General features: G+C 44.4%; 1 protein-coding gene and 1 non-coding gene across 2 annotated transcripts; both read left to right on the top strand.

The window, feature by feature from the left end:
• The first annotated feature begins 455 nt into the window (after window positions 1-455).
• Window positions 456-18841, top strand: LOC128852926 (endogenous retrovirus group K member 7 Gag polyprotein-like). Its single transcript, XM_054073426.1, has 2 exons — window positions 456-9710; window positions 10509-18841. Exon 1 carries the CDS (start codon window positions 4668-4670, stop codon window positions 6555-6557), a length of 1890 nt encoding a protein of 629 aa, XP_053929401.1. The 5' UTR covers window positions 456-4667; the 3' UTR covers window positions 6558-9710; window positions 10509-18841.
• On the top strand, window positions 18212-18298 carry TRNAR-UCU (transfer RNA arginine (anticodon UCU)). Its single transcript is given in 2 exon segments — window positions 18212-18248; window positions 18263-18298. It is a non-coding gene; the product is annotated as a tRNA-Arg (tRNA).
• Window positions 18842-20829: the final 1988 nt, after the last annotated feature.

Raw genomic sequence — 20829 nt, 5'->3', positions numbered from 1 at the left:
TTGAAAAAGCCAGACAACCAAAGCAGTCAAGGGTTTTTCTCCACCGTGGACCAGATTCAAGACCCATCCTGTGTTCTGGGTGTCTGTACATACCTTAACATGCTTTGTCCGCTGAAGTAACCTGCAGTAAGGTTTTCTTGTTTTCTCGTACTCCTCTTGCTCCATCAAGCTCAGTGTAGGTTTTCCAAAGAACCTGCGTCTTCAATATGTATAACTGAGATAATGTGATTTTAAATTTTTTTTAATGGAAGAGCATAGATAAATGTGGAATTTGCAGACATTAAATTCAGAGATGAGAGTATGAATTGACTGTACAAGGTAGGATTAAGTAATATCAAATCTTGTACATGTAATCCATTTAGCTTACTCCTGAGTTTTTCCTTCCATGTTTAATTGTGGGTTTTATAGTCCCATGGACCCTGCCAAGAAGTTGAGACTAACTTAGATGAGATACAGCCTAAGCCACTAGGGTAAGCAGTTCTGTTCAAGCTGGTAGATCATTTCTGGTGGTCTCCCCCTCTGCCCAGCAGCCCGTCACTCCAGGAGCTGACTGCCTTCCTCCAGACAGAGGAGCGTGGCTCCAGGAATGACAGGTGAGGTGTCCCAGGGCACAAGGTTGGTGGGGCCTGAGCCCTGCACCAGACTCGTTGTTGGGTCTTGCTACCTGCATGACTGGATGAACACTCACCATCTCCTTCACTTTTCCAGCTGTGTTCCCACTCCTGTTGTACCAGGTGAGGGGCTGGGAGGGAGCCTGGGGGATGCACTGTGGGGTTGAGGTTGGCCACCAGCTCCTGCTGGTCCCCAGCTGTGGGCTGGGGGGACTCCCAGTGGCAGCAGCAAGGCTGATGATGATGGTGCCTCCTTGTAATAGGACAGCTGCCAGTGGAGAAACACTTCTGGACCAGGTCAGTTTTTCCTTTTTAGTCTTAATGTTTTTCAGAAGGTAAAGTACTTGCCATAAGGACAACTTCCATTGAATAGAGAGTACTGTCAGAGATGTTACAGGAGAAAACTAACTTTCCTCTAGGAATTCAACCTTGTCTTTCAGCCTTTGTCTGGATGGTCATTGCATGGTTAAGCTAAGTGAAATTTACTGGATCTAAACAGCTCTTAAAATTTAACTTTATTCCTTGAGAGAAGAGCCTACAGCTACAGGTTAATTGTTAAAAGCAACACTGTTCACTGTGGGTCTGTCCTGGTGTGCCCGTGGACTGTGGCATCAGACCAAAATCATAGAATCATATAATCACCAGGTTGGAAAAGACCTCTTGGATCATAGAGTCCAACCATTCCTATCTGCCACTGAACCATGTCCCTGAGTACATCATCTACCCGTCTCTTAAATACCTCCAGGGACAGTGACTCCACCCCCTCCTTGGGCAGCCTCTGCCAGTGCCCGATGACCCTTTCTGTGAAAAATTTTTTGCTGATATCCAGCCTGACCCTCCCCTGACGCAGCTTGAGGCCATTCCCCCTTGTCCTGTCCCCTGTCACTTGGGAAAAGAGGCCAGCTCCCTCCTCTCTACAACCTCCTTTCAGGTAGTTGTAGAGAGCAATAAATACCTGCATCTTGAGCAGGGCAGCTCTTAAATGAAGGCACAATCTCCATTTCTCTGGCAATAAAGAACAGCAGTGGGGCCAGAGTTCTTTCAGCAATGCTTTATTTACTGCTGCTATAGACAATTCAGAAACTTTTTTTTGTTGCCCACCATGAAAAAACACTAAAAAGCGCAGCAGTGGTGCTTCCAACCTGCTGCCCCGGTGACCAGAGTGCAGCACTGTGGCCCGGGGTGGGTGGTTTGTGCCTTGGGGACCTGGTTTGCTGTGGGGGCGTGGGTAGCTAGTTACTGGTGCTGAGCAGTTCTTATTGGTGCACACTGGTCCTTACATCACCCTATACGTCCCCCTGCAGTACCGCCCCCAGCCCTGCCCTAGGCACTCCTCTCTGCAACAGGTATGGTGGACATAGCAGTGGTGTCCCATGAGGATGTGGAAAGGCGCAACAGGAGGGGAGGTTTGTGAGTGCAGGGTAAATGGTTAGTACTTTCTATATTCAGCCCTGGAACTTGCCTGCAAACACAGCACTCCCGTGTGGTCTGTCCTCTGACTGTGAAAGGGATGATCAGATGGAGCTGTGGAGCATTACCTACCCTCTAGAACATAAAAGCTTCCATGAGTCCTTTCCCTGCATTCTTATCCTCCTGCCTCAGCTCACTCCAGCTGCAACCCTTCTGCCAGACATTTCTGGGAAAATTTATCCATATGCATGTAAGTGGGAAATATATCCTGTCCCCAGCTGTTGTCTGGCTGCACACAAGTGAGGGAGATTGCTCCCTTCTGTTGACCAGTCTTGATGAAGGGCGCTTGCTTTCTAAAACACTAAAATGAGACGTACAGAGTTTATTTGCCGGCGTTTTCAGTATCACTTGCAGGAAACAAAGTCTGTCGTTAGCTCAGATTGGCCTTCACAGGTCCCAGCTCTGCTGCGCCTCACACCCAATGGAAACAAACTTCTGAACTGGGTATATGACACCAGAGAGGCAAAGAAACAGTATTGCTGCCGCTTCCCCACAAGTCTGTGCTGGGAACCCTGGCAGCTGCCAGGATCCTCCCGCAGCTCTCAGACCCCTGGGTTTGGTCAGGCGGGCAGAACAGCCGGTGATGCTGGTCCCTCTTGGCAGGGCAGGGTCACGCCTGAGCCTGCGGAACCCCTCACGTCCATGGTGATACCGAAAATACCAGAAAATAAACTCTCTGACTCATTTTGTAGTTTTAAAAAGCAGGCATGCTTTGTCAGGCCTGGGCAACAGGAGGGAGGGATCTCCATCAATCGTGTGCAGCCAGACAAGAGCCACGACAGAATGGATTTCCCACTTATGTGCACACAGCTAATTTTTCCCAGAAATCTTATACATATTCTATTACTTTCCATGGACTAATTTTAATGTTATGATGAACTTCACAACAGTCAAAACTCTCTTGCTAATTTGGAGCTAGCTCCAGCTCTGCCTGACCTTGCCTTTGAGATGCCAGGGAAAGGCTGCAAACAGAGGGGATGGCAGCAGGAGCCACATCTGCTCAGTGCAGCTCATGCCATGCACAAGCTGTTATTGTCTCCAAAGAATGAAGCGTCTGGAAAAACACTGCTTGAAAGAAAACGTGCTACCAGAGGGACAACCTGTCTAACTATCAAAAAAAACCCCCAAACAATTACTTAGACGAAACTTAACTGCTTTAGCTTAAATCAAAAACATTCCACTTCTTGTCATAGTACTGACGTCAGCACCAGCAGGGCCAGCCCGCAGCACCAGGGCTCCCTCTCACCACACGATCACCAGGGCAGTCAGGCTGGTGCTCCTTTCTGCCTGCCGCTGGAGAGACGGAATCCTCTGGAGCTAAGAAATCCAGCAAAAGTGTATATTTCAGCGGCATACGTACCTGCTAAACATGCACATGCCATCGTGACTCCCTGAACTCCTCCACTTGCAGGCAAGCCTGGAAGAGTCAGTTGACTCCCAAGCTACTACAGCGGGAACGATTTCCATGTGAATGAATCCCCTGCATTTATCTGAATAGACTATTCTGTTCAACCAATTCCATCTGCAAGGGCTCTGAGCGTTGCAGAAAGGACACATGCTGTTCAGCCTGAACTGGGAGGACTGGGTTTTAAAATCACAGCTCCGAGCAGATAGTGAGTAGGAACACACAGCATCACACAATGTACTGAGCAGACTACCAATATTCTCGTTCATTTATTTTAACCCCCAATTTGCTTCATGGATCCTTGTTCAATTCATTGTTTTAAGGTATAATAATAAAATTACGCTTAGTAAAACGTTGACAAATTAAGAAGGACTTAAGAATACTGAATGCTTTGAAAAGAAACCATGAGCATTAATACTGATGGCTGTCAAGGCTCTGAAGTGACCTGGATTTTGAGTGCAGTCTGACATGTACACACTACAGAGAAATACAAAATATTACTCAATTTATATAGGCTGCTTTGGCCAATATTTATGTAAAGATAAAGAGTCTACAAAACACCAGTCAGGACTTAAATACATACCGACTCAGCAACTACACAACTGATAACCACTCACAGCAAATTAAAATGTGTGAATTAACATCTACTTAGAGGTGGGGGTCCACACCGGGCTAAGGTACCCGGAAGGCTGAGAGATAAACAAGGAGACAACACCTGCGGAGCTTGGAGATCGTGGGACAGGAAGCAAGGAGACGGTCCAGGACCGCGCCAGAAAGAAGGACCATCCAGTCACAGGTTGTTTATCTATAGGCTAATCCAATCATGCGGAGACGCGTGCGTGGATAAAGGATATAAGAGGCGCGTGTAAGACCAAGCGCCGCCCGGCCAGCCGTGGAGCATCAATAAAGAAACTTGCGTCCACCTCACTGTGTCGTGTCTCAGCAGCGACATCTGGTGACTCTGATGTGGTACAGCCAGGAGTTTCCGACATGATACAGTTTTGGGTTAAGAGTTTCGGCGGGCGCAGCCAAGAGAGCAGCGAGCGTAGCTGCTAAGTTATTTCGGAGTTTCGGCAGCAGAGCCAAGAGCCCCAGCAAAGCAGGAGCGGCGGGAATAGCCGCTTGATTCCGGAGCCGGGACCTTTGGGGAGACACCGAGCACAGGTGAGCTGCGGGGGAAGATGGGAGCCTCACTAACTAAAGAGGAAGAAATGATAACGAGCATGTGGAAACAAATACTAAAAAAGAGGGGTGTAAAGCTGGAAGAATCAATGTTGCAAAAGATGCTTTTATGGAGCAAGAAGCAGGGTTATAATGCAGATATAGTAACATCGTTTTCTGTTTCGAATTGGAAAGAAATAGGGGACAGGCTGTTCGATAGCGCTTCACACGGAGACGAAGAGTCCGTGTCCTTGTTAACCACATGGGGCCTTTTGTTTGACTCTTTGAAAGACTTTAAAAAGCAGAGGGATCGGGCAGAAGATCTTTCAGCCCTCGCCTCCCGAGACGAGCCTCCGTTTGCCGAGGATCTGTTAACGGAGCAAGAGGACTTTTCCGTATTAACTGCGGATCCAGATTCTGCACCTCTATCTCCGTTTCAACACCTAAATTCAGGAGATACGGTAACGCGCCCAAAAAATAAACTATCTCGGTTGGCGCGAAAAAGTTTTCTTGTCTATGAATCAGACGAGGAAACAGACTCCGCTTCTCCGATCTATAAACAAAGCTCACGGCAAGTGAACCCCCTACGGCCGTCCCGTCCCGCGCCGCCCCCTGGAGAGCGAGGGGCGCCCGCGGCGCGCAGTGCCTTTTCCCGCCCGCCTGTGCCGGGTGAGGCGGAGCGGGGGGACGGTCCCGGGGCGGGGGGCGGTGAGGCGGCTGCCTCGAAAAACAGAAACAGCGAGGCTAACGCCGAGCAAACCTCTGGGGGTTCCTCTGGTAAACCTCAAACCCCTCAGGCGTGGGGTTCATCCCCGGCACAGGTTACTGTGAGACCGTATGATCCCTGTTTATTTTGGCAAAAGGTAAAACAACGGGCTATGCTAGAAGGACTTTGGGACTTGTCCGAGGCAATAACTGCACCCTTAAAGGAGCGTGACCCGGGTCCTGCGACAGCTATGACATTCCAGGGGGACCCAGGACAGGGAATCAGGGATGAGTACAGGCCATACGCCTGGAAACTAATACAGGAACTTCAAAAAACTGTTACAGAGTACGGTCCCAACTCCCCTGCAACGATGCGATTAATTCGGTTGTTAACTATGGAAGAAATGACACCATATGACTTTGCCCAAATCGCACAAATTATGTTTCAGCCTGTTGAGTGCACAGTTTTTCGAAATATTTGGATGCAAAGGGCAGAAGCACAGGCAATACGGAATCTGCAGCTCCCCGAGTCAGATCCCCGGCGTGGGAACTGCGCAGATGTTTTAACAGGAACCGGGCAGTTTAGTAATCCGCAGCATCAAGCTCAGTGGCACCCTTTAGTGCTTGAACAAGTCAAAGCAGTAGGGCTCGAAGCACTGATGAGAACAGCCGAGATGGCTGAACCAGGGGATAAATATACAACAATTAAACAGGGAGTTCGAGAGCCATTTTTACAATTTGTAGAGAAGCTATGGGCTGCCGTAGAACGCCAAGTTTTTGATGACTATGTAAAAACAATGTTGATCACACAACTGGCACGCGATAATGCTAATGCAGATTGTCAAAAAATAATAGATGCCTTGCCAGGTGAACCGACCCTTGAAACTATGATCATGGCTTGTGCCAAGGTGAGGTGGATAGACGATAAAATGGCTGCTCTTGCTGCTGCTATGGCAGCCATGAAAACACCCAACAAAGTATGTTATAAGTGTCACAAGACTGGGCATCTGAAACCTGCCTGTCCAAATAGACGAAAAATGAATGGTGGCACTGCTAAATCAGCGATTACACCAGCTGTTAGCAGATGTCTCAGGTGTGGGAAAGTTGGACACTTTGCCAAACAATGCCAGTCCAAATATCATATAAGTGGACAATTGTTACAGCCGGGAAATGGGAGATGGATGTATCCACTGCCCACACAGTAACTGTTAATACACAGGGAGTACACAAGGTCCCTCTGAAAGCCGGGGGGGCCCATCGGTCATGGACTCAGTGCCTTACTTATCAGACATTCCAGTGCTATCTTACAAAACATTCTAGTTCATGTGGTGGTAATTGATGAGGATTTTACAGGACAAATTTGTGCAATGGTTTCTACTATCATCCCCACCTTACAATAGAAGAGGGAACTCACATTGTGCAATTCGTGACTTTTAAAAGCAGTGTTCCTAAAACAGAGCCAGTCATCTGTGGAGATGGGGGATTTGGATCCACCGGACTGCCTCAAATTTATTGGTCACAATCTCTCTCAGACACAAGGCCACAAATGAAATGTATTCTTGCTATGAACATCGCTTTTCCATATTCCGTTCAAATATTGGACTGCTTGACACAGGGGCTGATGTTACTATCATTACTCAGAGGGACTGGCCTGATTCCTGGCCTGTGGTACCTGCAACTTTAGGAGTAGTGGGACTAGCAAGTATGGCTACTAGTCTTATTGCAGCAAAACCTGTAATTATCACGAATCGCGAAGGGCAAAATGCCACTGTATGACCTCATATTACTCCAGCCCCCTTAAACCTCTGGGGACAAGACTGGGACAATGGATTTTCCATAGGAGTCACTATCCTGCAGGGCATTAAAAACACGCTTTAAGGTTGCGATGGCTTGCAGACAAGCCAGTGTGGGTGGATCAGTGGCCCCTCAATAGAGAGAAACTCACAGCCCTGCACACATTAGTGGCAGAACAGTTAGCTGCAGGCCATATTGAAGAGCCACACAGTCCTTGGAACACACCAGGTTTTGTGATCAAAAAAGAAATCAGGAAAATGGCGATTATTACATGACCTGCGAAAAATCAATGAAGTGCTTGCAGCCTGGGAGTCCACCAGGACTACCTTCCCTGACAATGATTCCAATGCAGTGGGACATATTGGTCATGGACTTAAAGGATTGTTTCTTTACAATTCCTTTAGATGAAAAAGATGTTGAAAAATTTGCTTTTACAGTTCCTTTGACTAATCATGCGGAACCCACAAAAAGATATCATTGGAAGGTTTTACCCTAAGGGATGAAAAACTCACCTACTGTCTGTTAGTGGTTTGTAGCCCAGGCACTGAGTGTTGTGTGGCAGAAATAACCTGAATGCTATTGCTGTTATTATATGGATGACATCTTATTGGCTGCTGCAATGTCATAACAATTAGGAGAATTGGAAAGGGACACTAGACAAATGTTGGAATCTTATGGTCTAGTCATTGTCCCTGAAAAGGTACAACGTGTTCAGCCGTGGTTGTACTTGGGCATGAAAGTACTGGCCAAAGCAGTCCAACCTCAGGCAATTAAAATAGTAACTGAAATCAGGACTTTAAACGATGTTCAAAAAATAGTTGGAATTATAAATTGGCTGAGACCCTATTTGGGCCTTACGTCATCACAAATACAACCCCTAGTTGATTTATTAAAAGGGGACACAGATATTGCAGCACAGGCATTAGTCTTTGTGGAGGGCACAATGCCCTATGCCGCACTCGTGCAGTGGGATCAGGGGTGGGAAGATCCCCTCCAAGTATCGGAGTGGATCTTCTTACCATTTTGAAAAAAAAAAAGGCTGCTCCAGGATTATATGAGTTGTTAGCTGAACTCATTATTAAAATTCAAACATGATGTGTGGGACTATTGGCATGAGATCCAGAATGTATTGTTATTCCTCTGCAAGTTCAATATTTTGAATGGTGTCTTGCCAATAGTTCTGCACTTCAAGCTGCTCTCCTGGATGTTACAGGCCAGATATCGTATTGTTTCGCTTCTCAGCCACTTTGTAAATTGGGAACTCAAATCTCTATGGCACAGAAATTATTAAGCCAAACAGCACCTGTTGATGGACCCACAGTTTTCACTGATGGGTCTGGGAAAATGGGAAAAGCTGCTGTTACATGGTTTGATGGCCAAAACTGGCAACATTTAATTGAGCACCAGCAAGGCTCCCCACAAGTGGTGGAATTACTAGCAGTCACATTGGCATTTCAAGTTCCCACAAGCCATAAATGTGGTAACTGACTCTGCTTATGTTGCAGGCCTAGTGCAGAGATTGGATAAAGCAGTTCTTGGAGAAGTGACAAACCACCTGTTGTTTGGAGTTATGAAGCTGTTGTGGGAAACCGTACAAAAATGCAGCTTATCCTATTATATCTTGCATATAAAAAGCCATACTGATTTACCTGGTTTTATAGCAGAAGGAAATGCCTGGGCTGACCAGTTAGTATCTGCAGTAGCATTAGGACCAGTACCAAACATTATGCAACAAACAATTGCTTCTCATCAATTTTTTCACCAGAGTCACAGAGCACTCAAAAGACAGTTTCAACTTTCTACTACTGAAGCTCGATCTATCGTTGCCTCATGTCCTGATTGCCAAGGACAACCTTGTCCGACAGTCTGTGGAGTAAATCCTAGAGGCTTACAGGCCCTACAAATTTGGCAAACTGATATAACTCATATTATGAAATTTGGCTGACAAAAGTATGTGCATGTATCGATTGACACCTTTTCTTCTGTCATCATTGCTACTGCAGATATTGGAGAAACAGCAAAGGATGTTATTAGGCATTGGCAAAAAGCCTTTGCCACCTGTCGTGTTCCTCAACCGACAACGGTCCTGCCTATGTTTCTGGGTGGGTGAAAGCATTTTTACAATTATGGGTGTCAGCCATACTACAGGTATTCCTCACTCCCCACCAGTCAGGCACTTGTAGAACGTGCCCATGGTACACCTAAGTGCCTTTTACAAAAACAAAAGGTAGGAATGTCTGGGGAATCACCTGAAGCAAGGCTGAACAGGGTGATGTATGTATTAAATTTCTTAACTGTCAATGAGGAACATCAAAATCCCCCAATGATTTGACACTTTGAATTCTTGAAGTCCACTGTGGCTATCTCTAATGGAGTGAAGGTTCAAGTGAAGGACCTTCAAAGTGGTCAATGGTCAGGCCCACGCAAGCTATTAACTTGGGGTCGAGGGTATGCTTGTGTTTCCACAGATGAAGGACCTCGGTGGTACCCTGCTCGTTGTGTTCAGCCTGTTGTGGATAAGCCATGGAAGCCATGTGTGGAAAATCAAACAGCCGTAAATAAGTGTATGGATAACTCTTGCTAACATCACTAAAAAGAACACCATTTCTTGTAGATGATTGGTCTTATCTTCTACAGCTAAAAAACTGTAATAATAACTAGAATGCAATCTATGTAGACTTATAATACAGGAACCACGAGTTAGCGCTGTTAAGATCAGTAAAAATCATAGAATCACTAGGTTGGAATGGACCCACTGGATCATCGAGTCCAACCACTCCTAACACTCCCTAAACCATGCCCCTCAGCACCTCATTCACCCGTCCCTTAAACACCTCCCTGGGCAGCCTGTTCCAGTGCTCAATGACCTTTTCCATGAAAAATTTTTTCCTGATGTCCAGCCTGAACCTCCTCTGGTGGAGCTTGAGGCCATTCCCCCTTGTCCTGTCCCCCCTCACTCGGGAGAAGAGCCCAGCTCCCTCCTCTCCACAACCTCCTTTCAGGTAGTTGTAGAGAGCAATAAGGTCTACCCTCAGCCTCCTCTTCTCCCAGCCCCTCCTCCCAGCCCCCTCACCAGCTTCGTTGCTCTTCTCTGGACACGCTCCAGAGCCTCAACATCCTTCTTGTGGTGAGGGACCCAGAACTGAACGCAGTACTCAAGTGCTGAATGGAGTATAAGTTAATGCTTGTGTACTTTTCAACTGTACCTATGATATTACTCAGTGCGGTCAAATATTAATGCTGCTTCACTTACCTGTTTTAAGAGTGGGTATGTTATTGTAGTTGTGCTATTGATGTTGCCCTGCATTGTGTGCCTGCTGTGAAGGACCCTGCAGCAGACAACAGGCAATTTTCTTTAGCAGAAATACAAAAAGAGGGAATTGTGGGGGTCCACAGTGGGCTGAAGACCCCTGCTGACTGTACCCAGAAGGCCGAGATGTAAACAAGGAGGCAACACCTGCGGAACTTGGAGATCGTGGGACAGGAAGCGAGAAGACAATACAGGACTGCGTGAGAAAGAAGTACCGTTCAGTCACAGGCTGTTTATGTATAGATTAACCCAATCATGTGGAGATGTGTGTGTTGATAAAGGGTATAAGAGGCATGCGTAAGACCAAGAGCCGGCTGGCCAGCCATGGAACATCAATAAAGAAACTTGCTTCCACCTCACCATGTCATGTCTCAACAGTGACACTCAGACTATTCAGTTATATGGAATGTATCTGTTTAGTTTTCTCCTTGTGATACAGTTCTGTTTTCCAGACATTTCACAAACACTATCACAAACACTGAGTTACTTTATCTTTATATCAAACTTCAAACCATTTTTTTTTCAATTGTTAGGTAGCCAATACGTATCACAAGTTGCTTACAGGAAACAACTTGTGGTTGTTGAGAATGATGATTCTCTATTTACTGCTTATGGAAGTCACAGGCTAACCATCCTTCATTTACCTCCCTTACATAACACAAGTGCAACTTTCTCTCCTTCATAAGAACATATTTTTAATTATTAAGCAGAAGCTGTAAAACAGAAGAAACAGTTTTTTCAATGGGAAACGTTGTCACAGATGTTCTGAGTAGCAAAAGTATAAATGAGCTTAAGAAACAGTATGTACATTGAAAACAACAAAACAAAACACTATTTTAAAAACAGGCATGGACAACCAAAATCACTGAAAATCCTTACACAACAAACTACCAAGCTGTCATTATATCCTAACGTAATAAGTGTACCTGTCTACTTATGTTCTTCTAACACTTTCATAAGCATAAGCTTGTCCTATGAAGAGACTGATACACTTTTGGTCTGATTCCATACATATGTTCTTGCATTTCACTTGGATCTGGTACAAACCTGCTCCACTAGCACAAATTGACTCAAAGAACTTTGGAAGCATCGCTTTGCTCTCGCATGTCAGTAACTCCCTAACTCTATGCCCAGACTAGTTATTGCCCATCCTCCTGCAACTGGCCTAAGGTTAACATGAATGGTGCATGTTTACTGATTGACAGAAGTAGTAAAATGTTCATGCTTGATGCAGGTCAAATTTGCCCTGGCAGGTGATCTGACAGCAATTGAGTGATCAAGTACTAACAAACCTAGCATCTCAGCAGAACAGACTAGTATAAAATCTCCAAATTAATTCAGCACACGCAACTTAGGAGATATTTTGAAGGTTAAGACTAATTGTGACAGTATTTATACAATGAAGACTCTAAACAAACAAACAAACGTACATAACATCATCAAGCTCTTCAACAGGTGTTGTTGACCACTATGGTCTAGTAAGTCTTTCCTCTTTCTGTATGTCTATGTGTTCCTTTGTAGCTAGATGACAATTCATTCTACCTGTACCTGAAGGCAATCACAAGCAGCATTGTTAGTGTGATGCTGAACTTCAGCCAGTATGCACTGTTGAAAAGACTCCACAGCTGCTTCTCAGCTTGAAGAACCAGAGCCTATAATACACTTGGGCTAAAAATTGCAACAGTTCAGAAGCTGCTCTATGAGGAGCTCACCATAAGGTTCAATATCGGTCATAATCTCATCCCTTCTTAGTAGGTGGATCTGCCTGTAAAAGTCAGGCAGGTCCTTTACTTACTAGATGCTAGTATCTGATTGCATGTGCAAAAAGCAATATCTTATTTTTCTACTACATCTTTGGACTCAAAGAACTAGCTAGCTGAAATGTTAAGGTACTTTGGTTCTAGCTGGAGACCACATTGGTGGTGAGTCAGGAATTTCTTTGTATCAATTGAGTTTACTTGCAAAAATGCTACCAGTCCTATTTTTGTGAACATAGGGCAATTCTGATAAACAGTATTATTTCTTTTCCCTTTGAAGATAAGATAAAGGCAGTGCCAAGATTCCCAGAACCAGATAAAAAACACCACAGGTAGATAACACAAAATACCAAGCCAGTCTAAACGTGCATTACCAATTCAAATTTGTTCAAAGTCTTTTTGATTTATTTTATGGTAGCAAACTTCATGCTTTTCAAAGTCTGTCTATACAACAGTTTTATTGGTCTTTCAGTGGATAGCCCAAAGGATTTCTTTCCCATCCCTTCGCATTTTCCTCCTACTCCTTCATGCAGTGTTGCTGCATTCAAGCCATGAACCACCTTTTAAAGAAGTGTTAAAGTTGGATTCTATTGATTTCAGTCATGACCACTGTGCTTTCCTTACCTGCTGACTTCTGTACCACTGCATTCCTCATAACAAGCTTCCATCAACACTGTGCTGTGCACTGAGAACCTTCATCCGATGGCTCTCCAGCCTTGCCTCACCATACCGTGCAGCAGTCTGCGGCAATAACACAATGCTGGTGCACAGATAGGGTGATCCACACTGCCGCAGTATGGGACATCACCAAGTAGAACTTTGGTTCTCAAATGTAATTTGCAGGAACTCCCCTGTGACTCAGAGCAAAGCTCATTGCTTCAGCCAAGCCCTGAATTTGCACAATATCTGAACACCTGTTAAGTGGCACAAGTGTGGCTTAGATTGCATTAAAATCCCAGTGCGCTGCAGGCAAAGCATTGGGCTTCTACCTGCAGCACTGCTTAGCCCTTGATTGTGTTATATCTGTAACCTTGCACTTACCAGAAGTTCTCATGGCAGATTTTATGCTGTATCAAGTACAGCCTGAAAAGAGTGTTTCAGTGCTTTTAAGAACTGAAGTTTAACTCACTGAACTTTTCCTCAGGCATCTGTCTGAAGTTTTACATATTCTCAGTATAAGAGTAAAAGAAGACAGATACAGCTCATTTACAAGTCGCTGCAGTAGTAAAAGCTGCTCTCTTTTGATATATTTTCCTTCATTTATACTTCACCTATTTCAAAGGCATTCTAAGTGTTTACAATACAACAGTAAGTCTGCATGCAAAGGTATCACAGACTTCTACATAAGCAGTAGTATCCCACAAAATGGAACTAAACCAGAATCCAGCTCGCCTCCTGTCCTGGAGGGCTTGTTTAAATAGGGTTTCAATGTGAGCCTAGACAAGGCTTTCTGGGAGACAGGGTCTGTTCTCTGTTGGAATGAGAGAGTAAGCAAGTTTCAAGACTGACGGCATTGCATTGTAAAACCTAAAGTTTAGTGGCACAGGTATCCATATCAGTCCTAAAAGTCACACTAACATTAACCAATACATCCAGAAATCTGATGAAAGAAGTACACTGGTCTGTAACACAGCAGTCATTGGGTAGTTTTGAGAGGATTGTATTGAAGTATCCTAAGTACATTAAGCTACAATATAAAGAAATATATATTTGTGTTGCGTGAACATTTTCACACTTTTAAAAAAATTATTACTTTTCTACTAGGTGAAAAATGTGCCAACTATTTGCCAATGAACCATTATGAAATACAGCAGTTCCTACTTTCAGCTGAGAGTTTGGCAGACTATTTCTTAAAAAAAATCCTAAAAAATGTTTACTTCTAAAGTGGAAGAAAAACTTTAAACACCTAACAACAAAATTTACATGTTTGCATCTATGTGAAACTATGCACAAGCTCAAAACACCCTCCACCAGTCCAGAGCTCAATGGGTTACTAGGGAGAAGTAAACTTACCGACTCCAGATATAACATTATATTTTATCACGTATTACTATTATTTGACTATGGAAACCCCCTTAAGAGTTTCAGTTAGGATCATTCCCCACTCACCTAGTCTGTGGATCTGCCTTCAAAACATCTATGCTCTCAAAACCTAAGTGTGCAACTACATCACTTTTATTTATCCGAGTGATATTTATCCTAAGCAGAAGACCACTGTTTTGAGGAGTTTGCAATCTGCCCGGCATGCACAGGCCAGTGCTGCACTGTGTGTACAGCGTGGCTGTCAGACCTGTGCTGCGCAGCATGTTTCCCTTGGCTGGAGGAGCGGCTCAGCGCTGGCTGTAACACAGAAGCCTGTGGGCAGCTCCCACTCGGTATCGGCAATTTTATCACCCGTGTGTCCTTCCTTTATCTAGAAGTGCAGCAAACAGTTCCTAAGTGAACTAGCTTTCTTGACAGCAGAAATGAGAACTAGAATTGTTTTAAAAAAACTCCAGTAAGAGCTCAAAAGACCAAAATATCAGATGGCCTTTCAATGGACAATGATCTGCCCGTTGTGCTGGGCTCTGATTTGAGACCTGTTCGGTACCACACAACTCAGCACCTGGAAGGGCATAAAATTATCTACACTATACTTTTTCTTTATAGTGTTTGCTCCAATAGATGGTATTTTAAGCAATAATTTACAGTCTGAGTCTTTTCCTTACTGGGACTGTAATGAACCAGTACTTCCTGGTGCAAAACAACAGTTCACTAACTTGCTTTTAGGTATAACCTCAAGGAAGAGGGGTATCATGTCAGGAATGTTAAAATCCATGAGATGAAAACTAATGATTTTATAATTTTTTAAGTATATTAAAGTTTAGCTATGTATGGTTTGCAGAAGTAAATTCCCATGCTGGGTGTATGTCACAGAAGCTCTGCTGGCACAGACTGCAAAACAGTCTGAATTTCTGATTTTACGAAGAAGCAAACTAGTACTGGCTGTTGGGGACCGATTTCATCATGTTCTGCTGGGGATTAGCTGCATGCTCACCCTAAACCCATTCTGCATTGTTGGAGTGAAAACCTTGAAAAAACAATCTCAAAGGATCATCATTACTCTCTTTTATCATAGCCCAGGGCTCCATGTTTCTCTTCTACCCCTTCTTTTATTCACCTGGCCATTCCACTGTACCCTCATATCTTCCAGGGATTCCAAAGTAATTCCTCTGTCAGGTTTCACTTTAACTCAGTGTGAATGTTACCTGTCCAGCCTGCCTACAGGTACCATTTCTCACACTTTCACCAAATGCTGTTTCACTCTTTTCTCGTTTCGCTTAGTACATAAACCACACAACTATGTCTAGAAGATAACTGTATTGCTGAAACACAAGAAGAAAAACTGTCAGCCAAAATCCATAAGGCCTCTATGTAACTAATACCAACAATATAGTAATTCATACAAGAAGTGCCCATTTTGCTTCCAAACTAGCCTTGAATAGGTTTAGTGCTTGAAGGTAAATTAGGAAGCTCTATTCCCATTTTTATGCATACAATAGAACACATTGTCATCACAGGATTCACAAAAACAAGTGATGACTTTGTAGCAAGCTTATAGAATAAGGGAAACTTGTATAAAAAATACGATTGAAAAGTTCCTGAGCCTCTATCTGGGTGTAAGCATCTACTCAAACCACTCCAGTTTTGGAGGGGGGCTGATGGTATTTCTTTCACCTTTTTCACGGCTGGGGAAAGGGCAGGCACGTAGAAGCATCTACAACATGAAACGTTCTCTTCACGTCAATAAACCAAACCAAACCAATAATCAATTGTAAATTACTGAAAGGAACCATCCCTGAAAGAGTTCTTTTCCAGGATTCTCATGCCCTGTGCATTCCAGCATTTTTCCCGGCCAGCTTAAAGAGTGTTTCTCTTGCTGCACTACACAAAGAAATCATTATAACAGTAATGGGGTAATAATCCCCACTTCAAAGGAGAGAAAGAAAAACCCCCCTGAAATGTACAAACTGTGTAACGGTCCCACTTAGGTAATCTGGAGAGAACAGCCTCTTTGTAGTTCCTACGATCTCTGGCTCTCAACAAGTACATTTACTATAAAGGTTCTTAGAAAAAGATGATGGCACTCCCAACAAAAATCAGTGGAAGCTCTGTAAATTTGGAAATCACCTAAATTCACTAAAGCTCACATTGGAAAAAATTAACTGGCTATACAGTACAAACTGCTTTTTATTCCCATAAGGGCAGAAGTTAATGCTGAAACCCAAGTAAAAAGTTTCTCAAAGAACATTTTTTCTTTAATCAGTGAAGAGTGCTGTAGGACAGCGCTATTTTTATCCTACCATGATGCAACTTGCTGTCCTGTGTTAATGTATTCCTACCTCAGTTTCTCCTCTGGATTAAAATTAGCAAAATGGCACCTAGCCAAGTTTAGCGAAAATTTTCTAAGTGCCAGTAACTAAAACTAGCAGAACTGTACTCAAGAAACTTCTACTCCTTGAAACAGAGGATAAAGTTGAAGAGGAGCTAAGATGAAAGTCAGCTTGCAATAGAAGTGGACTTCAGCCAGCTCCAGAAGAGGGAAAGTCCAAAAGATGGATCTAAGTGAAAGCACCAGCAAAAGTTAATCTCATTTGCTGGTTTTGCCTAACACAACCCCGTTTAGTTAATTCATGATCTGAGAGCTGTCCCGTTTCTCATGCAGCAGCTCCATCTGCTGCCCGAAAGGAAAGATAGGTTTTGCATTAGGACTATATTTACAAAATAAAAAAGGCAACGGACTTGAACAATTTGAAATATCTCCGGACAATTCCTCAATGCTTCCCCAGATAGTCCTCCTGCAGGAATGGCACCAACAGCCTGTGCAAATCAACTAACTAAAACAAAAATATGAGAGGAAATAGCAATCATATGAGTGTCAGGATTCTTTACTTGTACACATTCAGAAATGGTCTTCTCACAGCAAATTCTGATTCTTCATTACCTGCAGTCACTTAGTGCTGTGCTGTCCCAAAGTACCGTGTTACCACCAAACCACACCGGTGACACTCACTGCACCCCAGAAGAAATGTGCCCAGGTGTTCACAAACTACGAGAGATTTATGGTGATTCTTAGTTACTTACAAGTGGTTTATTTGAGTTGCACAAATATAAATTCAAGCTTACTATTCTGAAGATCGGCTCAGTTCCTAGAAACAAAAGTTGTTGCTTTTATGCAGTGCAGAGCCTTGAGGACACAAAGCAATCATTCCACACCTTGTGTAGCTTCTGTGGGAGCACTTATGTAGAGTTCTGTCCATAACAGAAGAGTTTGTAAATTCAATAAGACCTATACCCTGAATCTTGTATAATTTGATGATTCTTGGTCTGTGTTTACTCTGGCTTCACAACGGTTTGATAGCTTGGAATTGTAATTCCAATATGATGCTTTCTGTAACTGCTGAAGCCTCCCAGTACCCCCCCAGTTTGCGGGCAGCGTTGCAGGAGGTATTTAATAATCAGCCAGCTCAGGCTCACTGCTGGCCACAGGCGCCGCCTGAGTGCACGGCAGTCAGAGGTCGTACCAACAGTGCACTGTCCTTACTCAAGTCACCCTGGTTATTCATTACACTCAGTATCTCAGCCCTTGATCCAGTGCCTAGTGGACTGTGTGTCCTAATCAGCTGCCCCAGGGATGGGGCAGCCACACTTCCCGGGCAGCCTGCGCAGGGCCTCGCCACCGACACGAACTTCATAAACACCTTTCACAAGCAGCGGCGCCGCAGCGCTGTGGCGAGGGCTCCGCCGGGGCAGGGCTGAGGCTGCTCAGAGCCCGAGCCCATTCCTAGCGGTTTACAACAAGAGCAGAGCGGGATGCGCTGCCCGGCGCTGAGCCGAGCGCTCCGCATCCCCTGCACCCTCCGCATCGCCCCCGAGCGCTCCGCATCCTCTGCACCCCCCCGCATCCACCCGCGGGGCGCGCAGGCTCTCTGGGCGGTGCGCGCAAAATCCAACAGGTGGCTCCGTGGCGCAATGGATAGCGCATTGGACTTCTAGAGGGTTTGAAGGGATTCAAAGGTTCCGGGTTCGAGTCCCGGCGGAGTCGCTTCTTGCTTTTTTAACACCCCACCGCGCCTTTTTCGCTAAACCGCGTCTCCCCCACTCTCCCGCGGCCGCAGCAGCCGCCTCGGCGGTCCGGGGCCCCGCCTCCCGCACGGAGGGAGCAGGGAGCGGGCGGGGACAGAGAGCGGCGGGGAGCCGGGCAAAAACCAGAGAGCAAAACCCTGCGACAGCGACGACCCCGCAAGCCCCGCAGCGGCAGCAAAGCGACCGCAGCGGGAAACGGCCGGGCCCTTCCCGGCGGCGCCTTCCCCGCACCGCCGGGGGAAAGCGATTTGCGGGCCACAAAATGCTACCGACAAGACCGAAGCACTTCACAGTGGCATTAATACCGTCTTTTCTCCCGAACTTACAGGCACCAGGAATTCAATTAAAAAAAAAATAAAAATCCGGTGGTAAAACAAATCCCTGAGCGGCACCCGACAAACCTCCCGGATTTGGGTCAGCACTTTATAAATTATAAGTCTGATTACTGATTCTATTCAGTTTGTGGATTTTTCGACAAATTATTTTAATTGTGTGACTACAGCCTCTTTTTTTTTTTAAACTATAATAATGTTTATTTAAAGCAATAAAGGAAAAAAAAACACATAATTGAAATTAAACACCATCAGGAACATCAACTATCACTGTTTCACAGCACAGTAAAACCCCTCCAGAATGCCACCTAGCAATGAAACCCATACAGCCCTTTACCGAAACATCAGACTTCCTCAGAATGTCCGGATAAACAGCAAAATTAAAACCTCTCTACATCAACCACTTAAAAAGCAACTAAATCAAATGACAAGACAAAACACCCTTCCTCATTCATTCACTCCCAGCAGGGCATTTCAGTCTAAATACTACATCCCTTCCTTCCGTTTGTATTAAAATGTAACTTCATAAAACTTAGCTCCAAGTGAAAATAATTGTAGACAGAGGTTTTTACATACAGGTTTGCATGTTGCAAGAAATACTTACATAAGCAATACTTAAAAAATTCAGAATTAAGGGCCACAGCCTGAAAGAAAGAGATAACTGCGGGTTCAAGGAGCAGAGCGTTTCCTAGAGGTAAGCGCAGGGAGAGCCCTCCTGCAATACTGGCTGGGTAACGGATTCCAGTGTGAACCTGAAAAGTACTGACGCTGTTCCACAAAGAGGTTGCACGAAGAGACTTTTGAGGGAAATGGTGCACAGACAACATAGTTAGCATTTCAGAATGCTTAAAGAGAATCAGGAGAAATAAATTCAAGAATTATAGTAAGCAACGCAAATTGGATAGATGCTGCTTCTTATAAACTTACGGAGTAATTTTGAAAGGAAAGCAATGTGAAGGCAAAGGACAATCTAATAATCAATGAGAATCCTTATATCTGACTGGATATGAAGAAGACCATGAAGTTTGCTCTGGGGAGTCGAGCAGCTGAGCTCTGGAACATGTGCCATCTCCACCCTTGGAAGTTTTCAAGACCCGATTGTATAAAGCCCTGAGCGATCTGGTCTAACTTTGCTTTAAGCTGAAGGCTGGGCAGGACAAGGTCTTATGGTCCCTTCGACCCTGTTATGGGAGCATCCCAAGTCTCAGCAAGACTTACTTAGTAGGCCGCTGCAATAAAGACAGGACTTCTTAAAAATGAAGAGATCAAACATAGTTATATCATATGGAAAACAGTAACAATAAGAAGACGCTTCCAGTGTTAAGGAGACTAAGTTGATTGCAGGGAGAAAAATCAAAGACCACCAAAGAGGGAAAAAGGAACGAATGCAATGAGAGCATGACAGAGAAAAGCATTTTACTTCTCTTTCTAAACAAACCACGCCTACCAGTGGCACCACACCAGCAACACTTCAGCCACTGTTAGCCAAGTCCCTTTTCATGAGTTTTTTCATTGTGACGCCCAGAAGATTGGCTGTGAACTCACTGGGCTGTACAATTGTTGGAAAGTCTGCCCCAAAGGTAAGAAGAAAAAGGAATACTTGGCAAAGCCACGGGGAGCATAAAGAAACAGGAGAAAGGAATTATTACTGTCTGCACAAAACCTTCCAGTAACATCCAAACCAGCAACAGGTGCATATAAAAAGAACCCAACACAGTACCTCCTGCCCTTTACCCCACAATGGAAATCTCTAGTTAATAATGGTTATGTCAGTAAAGGCAGAATTACAAATGAACCAAATATTTCTGACAGACATTAAAATAAAATGGTACTTGCAATTTAGAGGCAAAGTTACCCAAACAATGCAGGTATTTTAAATAATTTTAAAGTTCTTGAGTATTTTCAGAAAAATCTGATAATGTTACTCAATCACAATGAACATTTTGTTTTTACTCTCTCCCCAGCAACTTAAACTTTATGTCAACATCAATCAAATTTAATTGAAAGGTAGAGGAGTCCAAAATACTGCCTGCCGTGCTTTTATGGAAAACGGTAGTGACGAAAAAGTCCACTAATTCGTGCCTCAACTAGAAGAGGCTGAGGCATGAGCTCAGGGAATAGCTGACCGGCAAAGGACATCCTGCGAGTACAGCCTGCA

The sequence above is a fragment of the Cuculus canorus genome, chromosome 8, assembly GCF_017976375.1.
Source record: "Cuculus canorus isolate bCucCan1 chromosome 8, bCucCan1.pri, whole genome shotgun sequence".
Classification (NCBI taxonomy): domain Eukaryota; kingdom Metazoa; phylum Chordata; class Aves; order Cuculiformes; family Cuculidae; genus Cuculus; species Cuculus canorus.
Note: the sequence above shows the minus strand (reverse complement) of the source record. Positions and strands in the feature narration are given on the sequence as shown.

Bases quoted from the DNA above. Each gene is read 5' to 3' on its own strand.
- LOC128852926 (XM_054073426.1), top strand. From the start codon at position 4,668: ATGGGAGCCTCACTAACTAAAGAGGAAGAAATGATAACGAGCATGTGG.